The 16,813-nt window shown below is 42.5% G+C and overlaps 1 protein-coding gene across 1 annotated transcript in view; it reads left to right on the top strand.

Annotated features, from left to right (window-relative positions):
* Nucleotides 1–10,184, top strand: part of WDFY1 (WD repeat and FYVE domain containing 1) — a 46,124-nt gene extending 35,940 nt beyond the window's left edge. The window contains exons 9-12 of the mRNA XM_081242937.1: nucleotides 4,541–4,642; nucleotides 6,182–6,312; nucleotides 7,788–7,896; nucleotides 8,682–10,184. Coding sequence (XP_081099063.1) covers nucleotides 4,541–4,642; nucleotides 6,182–6,312; nucleotides 7,788–7,896; nucleotides 8,682–8,741 — 402 coding nt within the window. The 3' untranslated portion in view covers nucleotides 8,742–10,184. The remainder of the gene's footprint in view (nucleotides 1–4,540; nucleotides 4,643–6,181; nucleotides 6,313–7,787; nucleotides 7,897–8,681) is intronic.
* The last annotated feature ends 6,629 nt before the right edge of the window (nucleotides 10,185–16,813 follow it).

The raw sequence follows: 16,813 nt of genomic DNA, 5'->3' as shown, positions 1-16,813 counted from the left end.
TCTGCCAGCACAGGTACTTATCTGTCTTTTCCAAGTGGCGTTTAAAACCTGTGATGTAGATAGCGGAGTTGATTCCAGAGAAGATTTTAGTGTGAGGGGTGTTAAAGACTTATGGTTTAATTTCAGAAACATTTATTGAGCATCTAAAGGGTGACCCTAAAGTCTGGAAACTTAGGTGCATATGCATCATAAATGATACTGCATTGCAGTACATACTGTATTGCATGATGTCACATGATGTGTTCTGGGTGCTGTCCTTTACGCAGCGTGTAGGTCAGTATGCTGCATACCTCTGTGGTGGACGCCAGGCGTGAATGACCACAACGAAGAGTAGACCCCGCTCGCCACAACTAGAGAAAGCCTGCACACAGCAACGAAGACCCAACAGAGCCAAAAATAATAAATAAATAAAAATAAATTTATTTAAAAAAATAAAAGAAATAGCAATATTACTCACTTCCAGACTTTATGATTACCATGCTTTATACACAAAGATTCATACCTGCAAGAAGTTTGTAATCTAGTGAAGGAAACAGACTACCGTATAAATGATAAAATGCAGTCCGTCATCTGGAGAAGTACCGATTGCTAGTTTTTTAGTGACCTTGTAAGACAAGTCACATAGAGGAAATCTTGATTGCGTGTCTGCTGGTTAATTTCCCTTTTTGAATTTTCTAAAGATCTTTTGGTAAGGCTTAGAGTAACTTGTTATTAAACATATGTAACATTGGCTCGATATTACAGAATGTGTAATACTTTCTTTTCAAAGATTTATTTGAACTGCGTTTTATATTTATCATCTGCTCGTTACATGCAACAGTGGCAGCTAGTATACTGTTCTATTTCCTAGACTCGGCCTGTTGTTTTTCAGTCTTATTCTGTGTTTCCTGGATCATGAGGTAGGAGACCATTGGGGCCTGATGCTACTAGTGGCTCTTGTAAGGGTTTAACGACTTGGATTTCAATCCACTATTCTCAGCCTTGGTAAGTTCTTTTAGATGTAGAAAGTAGAAGCAGAGTTCTTACCTTCAAGGTTATGTGAGTGTGGAGTTTACTTGTGCCTCCAGGGAAAGAAAAGACAGTCCTGTCATTCCTGTGGGGGTCACTCTTTTCCTTGTAGTCACTTATGGAAGAGTACCCCAAATCATGAGCACACAGCTGGTAATACGTTTTGCTCTACGAGCTTTTCTGTCTCGATGGTTGGCAGTATTGGTGGGAAAGAAAATTATGTCAAAAAGATGCAGCATTTTTAGTAGTTTTTTCTGGTTTTTAGTTGTTGTTTTGTTTTGTTTCTACCAGCTGAGTAAATATTAGTGCAAAAGTAAGCAGCCTCCGATCTATTAGATTCTGAACTTGAGTTAGGGTTTTGGACAATTTGTAGGACTTCTTTAGGCACAGGCCTAGAGGATTAATCCCAGATTCTCTAGCCCCACAGTGTTTGCTGGAATTTCTTTCTGAGTCACCTGGAAACACTCACTGTGGAGTGTCCCCAGCCTACAATGGCTGTCGGCCACCACACTGGCTGGTTGGAAGCAGATCTACCTCCCTGCCAGATTGTAATCAAAGGGACTCTTTTCTGGAAGTAGGCATGAAACACAAATGAGCAAGTAACAATAATTAGAATGAATCCTCTTGAAATGAGGACTTTATTTGGAGCTAGTCGATCACGGAATGGATACTGTTTTATACATTAGTTCAAAGTAGATGAGCGCACCAGATAGCAGCAGCAGTGCATTGGGGTTATTCTTGTTACATCATCTTTGTCCAGATTAGGCAGATGGAACAAGATGGAGAAAAGAGAGTGAAACAGAAAACTTGATTAATGTTCTCTTCAGCTCTTCTCAGCATAAAAGAAAACTTTGTCTCCTTAGAGAATAAGCATTTAATAGGATGGTTCATGATAGCTTACACCGTAACACTTAATTCTATTAAAAGAAACAAAGTTATGGGTATTTCTTATATCAAAATATGTTCCAAAAAGTCTGTTGATTTCTGAGTTCATTTTTTCATTTGTTATCTCAAATTATTTTAAGCATATTTTTTCTTCCCTCATGCCCCTCTGCCTTCCAGCTCAGCAAAGTAATATTCTTTCCTAACCCTTAGGCAGAAGCATGCTTCCTGAGGGCAGGAACTCAGTCCCCATTGGTTGTCATACTCCAGAAACATGTTTGGAGACCCTGACATGTTGAGGTGAAAAGGACCATGTCCAGAGGCTGTGTAGAGCGCAGTGGACGAGTGCAGGGCTGTGGGCTGGACTCTTGGGTCTACTGGGAGCTCCACCCACTAACCAACCATGGACAGTCGATTCAATCTCTGAGCCACAGTTTCTTTGCCTGTAAAATGGGGAGAATGTTGCTCTGTATCTCCTAGGGTTGTGTTGAAAATTAAGCAAAATATGGCATATAAAACCCTTGGCACACACTGCTGGACTTACAAGGCCCTTTGTATATACCAGGCATTATGCAGAACACTTCGCCAATGTTGCCTCATGTAATCCTCACAGCCTTATGCGGTGTATACTTCTATTTGAATATCACTGCCGTGAATACGTTTTTGCGTTCATCTTGTTCCACTGGACTGTTCCTCACATGGGTGGTATTGCAGGAGTTAACACTGGCGTGTGTCACAAACATAAGACTAGACAGTGGCCCCTGCTTTCCTTCCCCCTGCGATTTAATGTCCCCACGTTGTTGGCAGCAGGGCCCGTCGTGTCGTTGTAATCACCGTTTCTCCTTCAGGAGCATTGTTCACAGGCAGTGTTTTCAAACCACCTTCTCTCTTCCCTGGTCACAGAAACAAGTAATTCTACATCAAGTGGTAATCCTCCTCACGGAGGTGCGCATCTCTTTATCACTCTTCCTGTCCTCCCTTCCCATTTCCAACATTAGCGCAGTTATTTAAAGAAACCTCTCCTCTGGGCTTCCCTGGTGGCACAGTGGTTGAGAGTCTGCCTGCTGATGCAGGGGACGCAGGTTCGTGCCCCGGTCCGGGAAGATCCCACATGCCGTGGAGCGGCTGGGCCCGTGAGCCATGGCTGCTGAGCCTGCGCGTCCGGAGCCTGTGCTTCGCAACGGGAGAGGCCACAACAGTGAGAGGCCCACGTACCACACACACACACAAAAAGAAACCTCTCCTCTGTCTCAGCCCACTTCATTCTGTTTGTGAGTGCCTTACCCCCCGACCCCCGAAAGAAAGACCTTTGTAATGGCTGTCCTATCTAAAATAAGGAATAAGAAAGCCAAAAGTTTTGATAAGATAGGAAACAAAAAAAGAAGTTGGGAAACTCATTCTTTAAACCACCAAAAGTCCCCTTTCGAATCTCTGTAAAGCTGACCATCTTCACTGCGTATTTTATAAGGATCAGTGTAGGTCAGTTCCTGTGGTTGTCCCATCGTCTCCTCTTATCAGATACATTTTTCTTGAGTGTTAACTTTCAAGATCAAGAACAGATTATTTCTTACTTCATGACCTTTGGTTTAATTTTATGGAAATAGTATTTTCCATTTTTATTGCACGTATATGATGGTACATGATTGAGGTTAAGTAGGCTTTTAGCAGGTTCATCTTGTAATCGAATACACTTGTAATGTTTTGTTTAGAGAAGTATTTTCTGAGTTCTGAGTGAAGTAATTTTGAGGCCTAATTGCCCCGTTTCAACAAAAATTCATTGAGTGCCTACTCTGTGACAGGCTGAACGTATTTAAAGATGAAAAGACCAGCGAATAATTCATAGATTAGTCGAAGGGGCTGGGGGGAGGAAATGTGCATAAAGAATTGCAGTGCAGGGCTTCCCTGGTGGTGCACTGTTTGAGAGTCCGCCTGACGATGCAGGGGACACAGGTTCGTGCCCCGGTCCGGGAAGATCCCACGTGCCGCGGAGCAGCTGGGCCCGTGAGCCAGGGCCGCTGAGCCTGCACATCCGGAGCCTGTGCTCCGCAACCGGAGAGGCCACAACAGTGAAAGGCCCGCGTACCGCAAAAAAAAAAAAAAAAAGAATTGCAGTGCAGAGAGATCACTGCTCGAATGGGGGTCCGCAGGCTGGCTGTGCGGGCACAGGGAGGGAAGGGCACCACTCCGGGAGCTGGGAATGGGGGCTGGGCAGCTCATCTGTCTGACACGATGCCCCGCCCCGAAGATCTCCTGCTGGTCACCTTGTAACCCCACAAGCCTTCCCAAGTGGTAGTTCGTCAGGTTCTGCAGGAAAGGTTTTTGCTCAACTGGATATAGTTACCAAACAACTTTAAAAACTTTGGGCATAAAAAAGAAGTGTATGAAGACAGCTCTTAAGAGTTCATAATGCAAAATGAACTACTCCCTCCTGTCGATAGATTAAAAGTGAACAATCCTGAAAACATGGCAAAAATGATAAAGATGATTCAAAACACAAACATAATATTGAATATGGCAACAGCTATAATATATTGAAGAGTTTGAAAAAAGGATAACCCCACCAAGGTATGGAACTGTTGTATTAATTTCTGGCAACTCAGTGTAAACAGGCAGACACTCACATGTTGGGTTTCACTTTCTCGTCCCCCAGGCTCCTCAGTGGTTAGAAAGTGACTCTTGTCAGAAATGTGAGCAGCCCTTTTTCTGGAATATAAAGCAGATGTGGGACACGAAGACACTGGGGTTGAGACAGGTGAGTAGCCAACATCGAGTCATCACTGGGTTATGTATTTTGTTATTTATATGATTAATCTGTCATTTTGTTTGGGATCACACTTTTCCCTGTAAATGCTGTTGATTCCTACCTTTGTGGTGTCGCCATCATCGTGTGACTGACCATGAGCTGGGCCTTTCCCAGGTAATAGTGAGACTGTTAGCAAACTATGCCACTGCTTGTCCTGCAGTGGAAAAGCCGGGACGCACAGAAAACCCTGGGAGCCCGTTCGTCAACAGATGAAAAAGTTTTGAGTTTAGGACTATTACTTGTTAAAGTCAGTGTTTGTACTAGCCCAGCACAAAATCAGAATGAACTAAGGCGTCTAAGCCTAAAGCTTGCACAAACAGACAACAAGTAACAGATTAGCCCTCACTGGAAATTCTGACACCAAGAATTTTAGATTATTCATAAATTGTTCCATGTAAGTGTACCTGGAGCATTCTATTAAGCACGTTTCAAGTATGTACTGTTTTTTATTTTTTTTAATTTGTTGAAGATACATGTCCCAAATAGCCTACAGATTTCAAGGAAGCGCTTAGAACTGGTTAGTCATGTAACACTAAAGTTCTACAAAAAACATAGTTCTTCAGTAGCCTTGAAGGTAGCCACTCATTCAGATTGAATATGAATTTGTGCAGATAAGTAAAAAATAATGCAATTTTATTCCTTTTATTAGTGGTTGCACCTCTCTAAGGGACTGACAGAAAGTTTGTGTGTGTTATTAAACTTTCTTTGACTTTACTTATGAAGCTACTCTACAGCAAGGTCAGGTATGAGACTGGCAGGCAGTGCAGGAATTGTTTTAGCATTCATAACATTCTAATGCTTGGAAATAGCACCCACATTGCACCCTTGGCCTAGTTTTCGCAACGCATGTCTGGTGGTAACTGATGTGTGAAGTAGTCTCTACTTCAAAGGAAACATGAAGAATTAATTTTAATCTTATGAGTTAACAACTAGTGATAGAGAGAGGAAAGGTGTGGGTCACAAGGCTTTTAGTGGTTTAAAAATTATATATGTTAACATTAGTAATAATAACTGGGCTATTTTGGAATGTTCTTGGTGCTTATTTCCAGAATCACAATTTGAAAGATTAAAAGAAATAGCACAACATGATTATAGGTGTCTGTTTCTTAATGAGGGCAAATTACATTTAAAACTTTATATCAAAACTTTTCTCTGTAATAGGAATAATTTTTCCCTCCTGAAGTCTCTAGCCATTTGGGTTCCTGAAAGAGCTTGAACTTGGTCTTAACAATGTTGTTTATGGTCGCCTAGGCAGATAATATGAGTGAATAAAAACTAGTATTTGACCAATAACAAAGCAAAGATATTTGGAAATCCTCAACGGGTGCTGATATTGTCTGCCTTTGGCGTGTTTACTGATACATTGAATTGGGGGTGATTATAATTCGAGGCACATTGTCCCAATTCCATTTCCCCTACTCTGAAGTGAGGCCACGGGCATTAAAACAAAAGGTAAACTCCTCCTTTTCCTCCTTCTGGTCCCCGAAGCACCACTGCAGGAAGTGTGGGCAGGCTGTCTGTGGGAAGTGCAGCAGCAAGCGCTCCAGCTACCCTGTCATGGGCTTTGAGTTCCAGGTCCGCGTCTGCGATTCCTGCTATGACTCCATCAAGGATGAGGAGTGAGTGTTTGCTTATCTTTATCTTTTTGTGTGTCCATCTGCAGTGGGAGAGACTGAGAAATGATACAGATACATGGTTGACCCTTGAACAACGTGAGGGTCAGAGGTGCAGCCCTCCGCGTAGTGGGTAACTTGGGTATAAAAAGAGTTGGCCCCTCCTATCCATGGTTCTGCGGATCACGTAGTGCTGTGGTATTTACCGTTGAAAAAACTCCGGGTATCAGCGGACCTACGCCGTTGGAAGCGTGTTGTTCAGGATCCCCTGTATTTCTGCCCACTCGTTTATCCCTTTCATAAACAGTTTCTAAAGAGAGGATTCTGCCCTAGCTTTATGACTTAAGACAAGTTTCTCCCAAACACTGTGAGAAATGATGCTGCTAAGACCAGTCTGGCCAGGAGCCCCCGCACCACTCGGGATGCTGTGAGGCTCAAGGCCGTGTGCACACTGATGGGTGGCTGAACTGGCGCCCTACAAAAGCACCCTAGTTTCCACCTGTGCGCACACACGCATGGAAATTTTATTTGTGGGAAAACTCCGGAGACCCCTGTTCTCTCTTCCACAACAATCCGACCCAGCAATCTGTTCTTAAATAACTATTTGTGTGTAAGACAAGTCTGTCTGTCCTCCATTCTCTGCTGATGCAGGCAGATCCATTTGGACAGAACCAGCATTTTATTTTACTCCTTTCTTTTATTTTTATTAATTTTTGGCCGCATTGGGTCTTTTTTGGTGCGCGCAGGCTTTCACTAGTTGCGGCGAGCGGGGGCTACTGTTCGTTGCGGTGCACACGCTCCTCATTGCAGTGGCTTCTCTTGTTGCGGAGCACAGGCTCTAGGTGCGCGGGCTTCAGTAGTTGTAGCACGCAACTCAGTAGTTGTGACGCACGGGCTTAGTTGCAGGGCTCAAACCCGTGTCCCCTGTATTGGCAAGCGGATTCTTAACCACTGTGCCACCGGGGAAGCCCTCTTTTGCTCCTTTCTGAATCGTCTTTGAAAGTAGCAGACGGACATACCTTGGTGGAGGCCCAAGTAGGAAAGCTAGTGCGGCACCACTGGTGTCAGTCAGGGAGCTGGAGATGGGGCCTGTGTTGCTGCGGGCTTTGGAGCAGAGTGAGGGTCAGCGTGCGCAGGAGTGCTGCTTCTCACACCAGGGTTCTGAGGGAGCCTGCGGCCTGGGATCTCATGCAGTGTAGTCTTGTCCTTATGTCTAGGAAGGTACCAGCCTTTCCACTAAAAAAAAAAAAGAAAAAAATATTTTGGTTATTTTAGGAGTTTTAGAAAATCTCTTATAAAACAGTCTTGCAACTTATCATGCTTTCTATCATCCTTTAATTATAGTTTTCAAAACTGTAGCCACACTTTTAGGAGCGAATTTTGACACTGTTATCGTATTTCCTCTCTGTTGCTAAGAAAATTCACCCCTTGGCTCTAGAAACAGCGGGGTGAGTTTAAATGGTCTCTTTTCTCTCTGTTAGTCGGACTTCTCTAGCAACCTTTCACGAAGGAAAACATAACATCTCCCACATGTCCATGGATGTTGCTAGGGGCCTGATGGTGACCTGTGGGACCGATCGCGTGGTGAAGGTAACCTGCCAATTAGCACCTCAGTGTAGACTGCTCCACCATCACGCTATGAATGTGCATAAGGCATTTCTGATTGGCAAGCTCGCCTTGCCTTTTGATGAACAGCCTATAGCCACGTGGAAGCCTGGAAACAAACTGCATGTTTGTGAATTTCCACGCACTCAGTGGTGTCTCGCTTGGCCACATCGGTCTCTCCAGGTGAGCCAGTGAGGGCCTGGCTCACCTCTGTCACTGGTTGCACTGAGCCAGCCCCAGGGTCCTCCCTCCCACTGCCTGGCCTTAGCTGACCCCTTTCTCTGATCACTCCTTCCCTGGCTATTGATCCTTTCATCCTGGGCAGAAGGCTTCCCACGTATAAGAAATAACCACATGCTTTTTTATTAAATCCCTGGGTGGCTAACGCAGAAACTGAAAGTAAGTGTTTTATCCTAGTACCACTCTTGAGTTGTAAAACTATGACATAGTTTATTTCATCATAAAAAGAAAATGGGCTTTTCCCCAGTGGGCTTTTTATTAAAAATAAAAGTAAATTTATAGTAAAACATCATTATGATGTAATTTGCACGTGTCTAGAGAGATACTGCTTATAAGCTTTTTTCATATTGTAGCCGACCACGTTGTTTCGCCGCTATGTAAATCTCGAGAAGGTTTTGTAGGGAAAGAAGGGAATGAGTTATGTTGGCCCCTTTGAGAGTGTAACAGCTGTCTGTGCTCAGTGCCAGCAGCGCCTCCTGGGGGGCCACGTGACCGGTGCTGCGTCTCCAGGCCTCCCCCTTCTCTTGCAGATTTGGGACATGACGCCCGTGGTGGGCTGCAGCCTGGCGACTGGGTTTTCTCCACATTGATCCGGGAGCCGGGCGGGGTCTGTGCCTTCCCAGCAGCAGCCTTCACCAAACACGATGCTTCCCTGTAGCTCCACAGTCACTGTCACGTGGATGGACAGCAGCCACTAAAAAAACAAATCAACGTTTTTAAAAAGAAAAAAATGTAAAGGTGTGTTTTGGGGCATTTGTGGAAGTACCCGCGGGATGTAGCGGGTCCCCGAGGAGTGGAGTTAACCCCAGCGAGACGTCCTCGGGAGTGGTGAGCTGACGCGTGCTGAGGCAGTAATTGAGCACGTGAGAGTTCCGGAGGAAAAATTCTGAACGGAAGAGTTAAAGCCTAGAACTTTCTTCAAGCAATTCCAACTACAAACACACTTCCCCCAGACCTGCTGGGCCCGCAGGGGCTCCCATGCTTCTCTGCAGGCAGAGCAGGGGTCAGGGGAGGAGTACTTTTTCTCTCCCTTGGGGGCTGCAGTGGGACTTAGGAGCCCAGAGATCCTCCTCATCTGCTGGCAGTCTGTGAATATTCTCTACCCCTAGGCACTGAGAAACCTCTTAACAATATCTGTCCTCTCCAGGTAGTGCCATGTCTGCTGTTAGTGTGTGGCCCACTTCAGTTGTTTCTCGTCCCAGCCAGCATGCCGTGGGCGAGCTCTCAGATTGTCACTAAGTGAGCTGTACAGTTTCTATACTAACCAAGGCAGTCCACACTCTTCCCTTTCCCCCAGATGTGCTCTGAGGACAAGACGTCTCTATGGTGCTGTTAACACGGGACTCACACAAGCCGCCTGACTTTTCTGATTGCAGTCAGTGATGACTAATGGAAAACCCAGCTACCAGCATGACTGTGATGGGAAATGATCAGTCCATTCCATGGAACAGCCCAGTCCTCCTAAAAGACACAATCTATTTGCAGTTTCAAGATGAGTCCCTGTGATACTGTGGCAATTTAATAAACACCTCAGAAAAGAACTCCAAAGCTTTTTAAACTAGGTTGACTTTAGTTATAACTTATTTCACAGAAGGAAATCGGTAATCCAGAGCAGTAACTGTTAACCAGGTCCTGCACAGTAATTCCTAACTTGTAGATTACTTTCATAACAATTAGCAAAATCTGTTGTATCAAACGGCATTTTAAAAGTTTTTGGCGACTTAGTACCAGGATGGGGCGGAGGTAGGGAATGGGGAGCCTGTCTTTTAATATTCAAATATCTATTTGTTTTTAACAGCAAAACATGTACCTGTTACTTTAGGGCTATGGAAGTGAGTGGAGAGACGTCGACTTTTATTAAGGACAGATTTTAAAATAGATAGCAAAATTATTTTTGTTAGTCTTACTAATGGATATTGAAAAAACTACTGCATCGCTTTTGGGGGATCATATCAAGACAACATCATTCTGTATGATATAACTAAGGGACTAAATATTTTAAAATAACAGCTGTTAATTAAAATGGTTTTTTTTAACATCTTTATTGGAGTATAATTGCTTTACAATGGTGTGTTAGTTTCTGCTGTATAATAAAGTGAATCAGCTGTACATTTACATATATCCCCTCCCTCTTACGTCTCCTTCCCACCCTCCTTATCCCATCCCTCTAGGTGGTCACAAAGCGCCGAGCTGATCTCCCTGTGCTATGAGGCTGTTCCCACTAGCTATCTGTTTTACATTTGGGAGTGTATATATGTCAGTGCGACTCTCTCACTTCGTCCCAGCTTACCTTTCCCCCTCCCCGTGTCCTCAAGTCCATTCTCTACATCTGCGTCTTTATTCCTGTCCTGCCCCTAGGTTCATCAGAACCTTTTTTTTGTTTTTAGATTCCTCCTTATATATGTGTTAGCATGTGGTATTTGTTTTTCTCTTTCTGACTTACTTCACTCTGTATGAGTTTTTTTTTTAATAATAGTTTAAGACAGGCAGTTAAACTAAGATGTCTTAATGGCCAAGTGGCACAAATAAAGAAAGGAGGTCAGGCACATCATGTTCTAGAAGGATCTGCAGTAGAAGTCGACTTTGTTGCTCCTTGTAATTTTTGTGTTATATCACCTGAAAAAGATGTTTTCTTTAAAAATTTTTACTAGGCCCTTTGCATAATGTCTGTTACCGACATAATCCAGAAGAAAACTTGAGTGATGGTAACTTGAATGGCAGTGTTGAATGTTAGCTTAGTTTAGTCAATGGTTCAGCTCATACAAAGGTGCTATCCTGGGGATTTTATGAAGTCCTGCAAAGAAAATAGAACATGATCTATCCCTTGCCATGTTGAAGAGTGCCGAACTGTGGTTTTGCTTTCCTTTAACCTCTGTAAAATGTGATTTTATGATGTCTGTGGTAGACTGAGCAGAGTTTCGCAGCTGCTGAGAATATGCCATAGCTTTGAGACTTTTTTTATTTTAAAAAATCCTTAATGAAAAACTCAGTGTTTCATAGAGAATATAAGGCTGATATAGCGCTTCCTAAGGGGTTAACCTAAGTCAAGGAGGAAAGGTCTGTGTGAGGAAGAATTGGAACAGGGTATCCAGAAAAGGAAAGGAGAATGTTTCAATGTATTTTTTCTCCACCAGAGCTTATTACCAGTTTTTTTTTTTTTTTTTTTTTTTTGTAATGCACATGGCAGGCTTGCCTTGTCTCTATCACACACTAGGTAGCAAATGGGGTAATATTTTTTATAAAGGTGGGTAAAAATTATTTTCACAGTTTTAGGGACTGGGCACATAGAGTACAGCTAGACTTCTAGTTATTGCCTTATTTTGACTGCGTTACTCTTTAAACGGGCCACTTAAGTGTTTACCGAGTAAGGGTTTACCGGTTTTTCCATTCCTGAATACTCGCGCTGAGTTGCAATTAGGGATCACAAAGCACAGAATGTTAGAGAATATCCTTCTGTTTAGATCTAGTATGTTTGTGATCAGGACTTGGCCAATTCTTCATTCTAAACATGTTCTAAAATTGCTCTTTATTAGTGCAGGTGATAGGAATATACCCTTATAGCATGAGATGGAAACATTATTCATTACATTGTAAATCTCTGTTTACTATGTCTTAGTTCTATCCTGCAGCCTAGAGGATATAAACAAAACATACTGCTCTAGAAGATGGTGTCACTTTGTTCTCCCCCTGAAGCATCCAGTCTGCTAATACCTACATTTTTAAACTGTTGAAACAGGCCTAAGTATGGAATAAATACCATAGTGGCTCAGACCCAAGGAGATATTTTCTAAAATCAGTTTTCATTACATTACATCCTACTTCCGTTACTGGACCTGGTGTCTCCTTAAATATAAGAAACCCGTTACTATTAATGATAAACCATCTCCTCATTATAAATGTGAAGTTTAACAAGTAAGTAATACATACTATATTTATTCAAGTGTCTATTGCTTAATTGTTAACTGTGAGCAGATTATTGAATGCCTACTCTATTTTCTGCTATTTACTATACAGTAACTCTTTGAGTAAGTTGAAGTTTAATTGTACAACAAATTTATATTAGAATACAATTTGAAGTGTTTTTCTCTAGAGACTTTTTTGACTGGGGAAGCAAAGGGCAATGTTGATTAGTACATTTTGTCTTGTAGTAGCTATGTTTCTGTAAGACAGGGTGCCCTGCGTGTCCCAGACAGCTAGAAAACTTGGTTCTTTGCTTCTATTTGCGGGTTCTGTTTTTTGTGTGTTTTTTTGAGAATGTGCGTACAATAAAGTGTCCCTTGCTTGTTACTCTGTTGCTTAATTTGGCTTTTGTTATGTCTGATCTGGACATAGGGCAGCAGTAGTAGCTACCGTGGTTTAGCACTGTCTGTGTGCTGGGTGCTCTGTGGACTTTGCATTATTCAGTCCCGGCGGCACTCGTGCAAGGCATTGTTTTCCCCGTCTTACAAATGAGAAAACCAAGTAGATACTGTCTGTCTGACTTGAAAGCACGTGCCTTCTTCATACCGCCTGCCTTAATGTGGTAGCGTGGAATGAGGGTTTTATATAAAGGAAGTAGGTATGATCTGTTTTGAAGTCTGTGAAGCCCTGGAGTCGGATCACTCAGGATATACAGGCCCCCTGAGTGCCCTGAGCCACGTGGAAACACCATGATCCCTGCGCTAGGTCCCCTTGCCAACAGCTCAGTCTTAGGAAGAAACACAGGGTGGTTCAGACCCAGGAGAACTGAGTCCTCAGCTTAACTGATAAGGGGTTGGTTTAGAGATCAGAATGGCAGTTTATTGATTTTTTTTTTTTTTAAGCACTAAAGCTTTATTTTCTCTCATCATCAAGATAATATGTTTATTGGGAATTCCCTGGCAGTCCAGTAGTTAAGACTCAGGGCTCTCACTGCCAGGGGCCCAGTTCCGATTCCTAGTTGGGGAACTAAGATCCCAAAAGGTGTGTAGCACAGCCAAAGAAAAAAATATAATAATAATATGTTTATTATAATAAGAAGAAAAGGGAAATAAAAAGATAATACCAAAAAGTATTTAAAAGATTTCTTAAAAACCCCTTAGTCCAACCACCCAGAGAAACCACTGTTAAACTTATTCCGTGTATCTTTCCAGGGTTGTTGTTGTTTTTTTGTTTTGTTTTTTTTTTTGCAGTACACGGGCCTCTCACTGCTGTGGCCTCTCCCGTTGCGGAGCACAGGCTCAGCGGCCATAGCTCACGGGCCCAGCCGCTCCACGGCATGTGGGATCTTTCCGGACTGGGGCACGAACCCGTGTCCCCTGCATCAGCAGGCAGACTCTCAACCACTATGCCACCAGGGAAGCCCCAGGGTTTTTTTTTAAATGCACATGTACATATAGAACACACACTTATAGATGTAGTGTTAATGGGTGACTACCTTTTTTCCCCACCTGATGTAGTACGGATAGTTGGCCCATGTCAAAAAATTGTGCACCCTGTTAGCATTATTAGTTGCTGCAAAGTTGTAGTGGACACTAGCTCTGTGCTGTCCGAACGTGTACTGGGACTGCCAGTCTCCAACTCTGTGAGGTTAGGTAAGTCCACGTGACTTACTTCAGCCAATGAAGTACAGGCAGAAGCATTTAATTGCAGGCGAGAGGCTCAACCACCAGTTTCTTTCCAAGCGGTCACGGAAGTACATGTTGATAGAGGAGTGTGATGCTAAACCATCCCATGGAACCCAACTTGCCCTGGATTTGCAGCGGATGTTACATGAGGGGAAAATAAATCTTTGTTGTTTTAGTCCACTGAGGTAGGGTATGTGGCGGGGGGGGTGGGGTTAGCTGCAGCATAATTTAGCCTGGACAGCGGTATTCCATTGTTCCATTATGTGGCTGAACCATCATTTATTTCACCAGTCCCATGTTGAAATTAGATTATACATCTTTTGAATATTTGAATTTTTAATTAAAAGTCTAAATATTTTAAAATACTAAACTCAGCATGCTTGTATATTCATCTTTTCCCATTTTTCCAATTATTAGGGTAAATTCTTAGAAGTAGGAATTGCTGGGTCAAAGAATATGCATATTGTGTTTATTCTTATTGCTAATATCCTCATACCATTGCCAACATTTGAATTTGTTCCTTTGAATAGACAATAAACAGGTGTAGCTTAGTGTCTTAATCTATGGAATTCTAGTTTGTTGATTTACGGGTTTCTGTAAGACAGTCTAGATAGAACCCAGGTCACCTCTGGCAGACTGTGCAGTGGACAAGGATGCGGGCGATAAAAGGTTGGCTGGATGACCTCAATGCTGTTACGACAGCCTGATGTGCTTGTTGCCATGGGTGCTGGAGAGTCAGCTGGTCGCTTTTCACTTGGAAAGTGGAAACAGACCAGCAAGTTGTTTCCTGCCTTCCCTTTTTAGGTTTCACCTGGCTCACGTATAAAAACATTCTCGGGAGGCTAATGCTGATACTTGAGTTATAGCTTCCTTTCCCATCTATCACTCTTTAGTCCCTAAGTTTCCTTGACTATAGTTAGATCTCTTTCTAAATCTTTTCACTGCACACACAAACCATCCCTTAGGGAGTTTATTACATATTGATACATATAGTTTCCCACAAAAGTTGAGTAACACACTATGAGACCACCTTCTTGACTTTAGTCTTGTCATCTGTGCTATAGAAATGGAGCCTGTGAGATAGCTTCCCAGGTCAAACCCAAGTGGAAAACTGAAGATTCAAGCTCTGGTCTGTCTGACCTCAAAACTCATGCTTCTTTTTCTAGTACCCCATCTGGGTCTTTCATATTTGAAGAAATTTTAGATCCTGGAGAAAGATAAAGTAATAGAAATTTTGTTACACCATTAGCAAGGGATGTGTGGTATGTTTTCCCACACCCTAGAGTTTAAGGTCAAGAGGGGCATTAGAATTCTATCTGTCACCCCCTCACCTCCACCCTGGACTCATGAATCAGTGGTATCACTGATAGGTGGCTTCTGTGGTGACATTTATAATGCCGAGTTTCTTACAAACCAATCATTTCCCGTATACTCCAAAGAGCAGTGATTCTTAATCTGTGTTTTATGATATTTATGATCCTCTACTATTTATACATCATTTTGAAACTGTTAAAAAAATTCCTTCCAGAAAGTAAATTATTTTTATCTGAAATAGATTAACATTAATGCACAGCAAAGAATGTAGCAGTGTCCCCAGATCAAGCTAATAAATTTGAAAGAACTTGGGAATCACTCTTCTCAAGTATGGCTGTTAAGCCTGTGACACTGGTAAGGGACTTTTACTTAAATCTGCTCTCGTAACAGGGATTTTCATCTATTCCTGCAACATTTAAGAATAGCCAATAGCCCGTAGACTACACCAAAATCAAACCCAACTAATAAAGTCACAAAACAGTTACATGATTTTACTATTTCAGAATTCAAAGTATCATTCCCTTATTAAATAAATATGATATTCTTTTGATAAGATAATGGTAACCAGATATTTCAATAGGTGTAGATTTTTCCAGTTAATGCTGTGATATCAAACTTTGCATGATTGGGCTATTTGTTGAATTCAAGATACCTGAAGTCACAGAAAGGAAAATTATCTTCGAACAATTGCAGGCTAAATTAATTTAAACTCTTCTTCTGGACCTGCCACATGCTTTAACTCATGACAGGAGACTTGATACATACATGGTGATGGCCTGCTAACATGCGCTCTGGTTCTTGCCTGAGAGCCTCTGAAAGGCAGGGACCAGCCTTTCTATCTGTATCCTCAATGCCCATCATACACTTGTTTCTTCTCATCCTTTGAAAATGCCACATTAGGCTGAATACGTTGAAGGTTTTATGTGCTCTTCCTTGAGCTGTTACCTGTAGTTAGAGGAACTAATTGGAGAGCAACTTCTAAAATTAAGTAGGAACATCTGGTTGAATTAACCCAGTGTAGTATCAAAAAGAGGAAGGGAGAGGAAAAAGCATACGGTCAAACAAATTTGTTTTATTTCTGGATTTACTTGTGTAAAAATAATTCTTTGCTCAAGTGACTTGGGACTTTATTTCTGTGTTATTATTGTACTTTCCTATTTCTTGTATTTTATTGACATGGCATCAAATGTCTTCTGCTGCAGGAGTCATGTCAGCTGTAATCTATCAGATGAATCCCAAGTTGCAAATGTGTGCTGAAAATACAGGCAAGCTTGCAGACACAAACCTCAGTACAAGCCTATTGGCTCTACCTTCAAAATGTATCCCAGTACAGCCACTTTTCACCATTCACCTGCTATTACCGTGATCCAGTCATTTGGATTGTTCCAGAGGCCTCCTAACCAGTCTCCCACCTCCTGCCCCTAACAGCCTGTTCTCAACACACCTGTTAAAACACGGCTCGGATCATGCCATTCCCGTACACAAAACCCTCACGACTCTACCCCACTCACAGTAGAAGCCCAAGTTGTAAACTGTCCTGTCATTATCTCCCTGACTTCTGTGTTCTCCTTGCTTGCTCCTGTCTAACCGTGCAGTTCTTGTTTTCCTCTCCCTAACTTCTATGGGACAGAGAATTTGTGCAAACACAGCATGGAGCTGAGGATCAGGCACATCATAGACACTTAAATGACGATGCCTGTATGTGTACAGTTTGGGTGCTGTGTGCATAAATGCCAAGGAACTTAGGTGAATTTTCTTAGGGA

This window comes from Mesoplodon bidens, assembly GCF_964165515.1.
Source record: "Mesoplodon bidens genome assembly, chromosome: 8".
Taxonomy (NCBI): domain Eukaryota; kingdom Metazoa; phylum Chordata; class Mammalia; order Artiodactyla; family Ziphiidae; genus Mesoplodon; species Mesoplodon bidens.
The sequence above is the reverse complement of the archived record's forward strand: the minus strand, read 5'-3'. Positions and strand labels throughout refer to the sequence as shown.